Source organism: Bison bison, unplaced genomic scaffold (genome assembly GCF_000754665.1).
Source record: "Bison bison bison isolate TAMUID 2011002044 unplaced genomic scaffold, Bison_UMD1.0 scf7180017864482, whole genome shotgun sequence".
Classification (NCBI taxonomy): Eukaryota; Metazoa; Chordata; class Mammalia; order Artiodactyla; family Bovidae; genus Bison; species Bison bison.
In genome coordinates this window covers 4,627,393-4,628,996 of record NW_011495042.1, presented here as the reverse complement: position 1 = coordinate 4,628,996, position 1,604 = coordinate 4,627,393, and the positions used below count along the sequence as shown (strand labels likewise).

Sequence of the window (1,604 nt, the reverse complement as noted above, 5' to 3'; positions counted from 1 at the left end):
CGCACACGGGCACCATGGCCGGCAGCGTGCCCCCCGGCACCGTGCAGGCGATGCTGGCGTCTGAGCGCCTGTGGGAGGAGCGGCAGGCCTCATCAGCACGGACCCGCCTCCTGCCGCCGCCCCTGCCCGTCACCCCACGGCCCGAGCCATCCACCCGCCGGCCCCGCCTCACACAGACACCGTTTCCGGGTTCCCACTGCCGCACCTGTGCTCCGACTGGCCATCCCACCCTGGACACCTTCCCTTCTCCTCTCTGACCCCGCCCCGTCTCACCTCCTCCAAGAAGCCTCCCCAGAGATACCCTCCCAGCTTCCACCCCTGCGAGGGCTCTAGCCCCTACAGCCCTGAAAGCCCACGCTCCTCCCAAACCCAACCCGAACCCCACTGGATGTTCCTAGTTCCCGAGAGACTGCGGTCCCCTGGGGGCCAAGAGAGTGGGGCTCATCGCGTGCCCATCAGTGGGACCTGGTACACATTAAGTGCATAATGCTGATGCTAATTCACTTCAGTCGTGTCCGACTCTGTGCGACCCCATAGACGGCAGCCCACCAGGCTCCCCCGTCCCTGGGATTCTGCAGGCAAGAATACTGGAGCGGGTTGCCATTTCCTTCTCCACTGTATCAAAGTGAAAAGTGAAAGTGAAGTCACTCAGAAATTGAAGTCACTCAGTCGTATCCAACTCTTAGCAACCCCATGGACTGCAGCCTACAAGGCTCCTCCATCCATGGGATTTTCTAGCAAGAGTACTGGAGTGGGGTACCACTGCCTTATCCGTAAGTGCATAATACAGACGGGCATTTCACGGAGAGGTTCTGGACCACGCCCCTGCCTCTGGCCACACCCCTGGGCCGGCGACAGGTCTGAGACAATGCACAATCGTCACCATTTTCACTGCAGTTAAGGTCACTTATGAAGGGCACAATACTCCCCACAACTCACGGGTACTGTCTTTACTGGGTGAGAACCCTGAGGCTGAGAAAGAGGAAGGGGCCTGGCCAGGGGACACAGCCAGTGACGTCCCCGGCGATGCTCGGCCCCCCCAGACAGGGACTTACAGCAACTCTGTGCAGGGCTCCGTGTTATTCACCAGGACCTGGAGCTCGGAGCCCACGTGGAGCTCACTCCCGTGGATGGTGATCCTGGTGCCCCCTGCTTTGGGGCCCATGGCGGGCTCCAGGGAGTGGACCAGGGGCAGCTGTGGGGAAGAAGGCAGGCCGTCAGGCCCCAGGCCAGCTCGGGACGAGCCTGGTAGGGTGGGGGCAGGGGCAGGGGCAGGCTGCATTCCCTTACCACGTAGGAGAAGCGCTCCCGAGACCTGCCCTCCTTGGAGGCGTTCACCGTCACCACGTCCGAGAACGCCTCTGGGGCTGGGCCTGTGGCACACACGATCCTGGGTGGGGGAGGCGAGTCTGGTCAAGGAGCAGCCGGTGGGGCCTGGGGGCCAGGCAGGCGCCCCTTGGCTTCTTCCTCGAACAATGCCCTGCCCCCTGCCCATTACGCTTCCTTGAGCCCGTCTGGGCCGGGCCCCACGGCTGCAGGCCCCAGGTCTCTGCACACACCAGCAGACCTGCACTTTCCTAACAGCAGTTTTTTCCATCAGAGCG

General features: G+C 62.8%; 1 protein-coding gene across 1 annotated transcript in view; it reads right to left on the bottom strand.

The window, feature by feature from the left end:
• PLXND1 (plexin D1) overlaps nucleotides 1-1,604 on the bottom strand; it is a 52,516-nt gene that overhangs the window by 14,214 nt on the left and 36,698 nt on the right. The window contains 3 exon segments of the mRNA XM_010862515.1: nucleotides 11-68; nucleotides 1,056-1,195; nucleotides 1,291-1,409. Coding sequence (XP_010860817.1) covers nucleotides 11-68; nucleotides 1,056-1,195; nucleotides 1,291-1,409 — 317 coding nt within the window.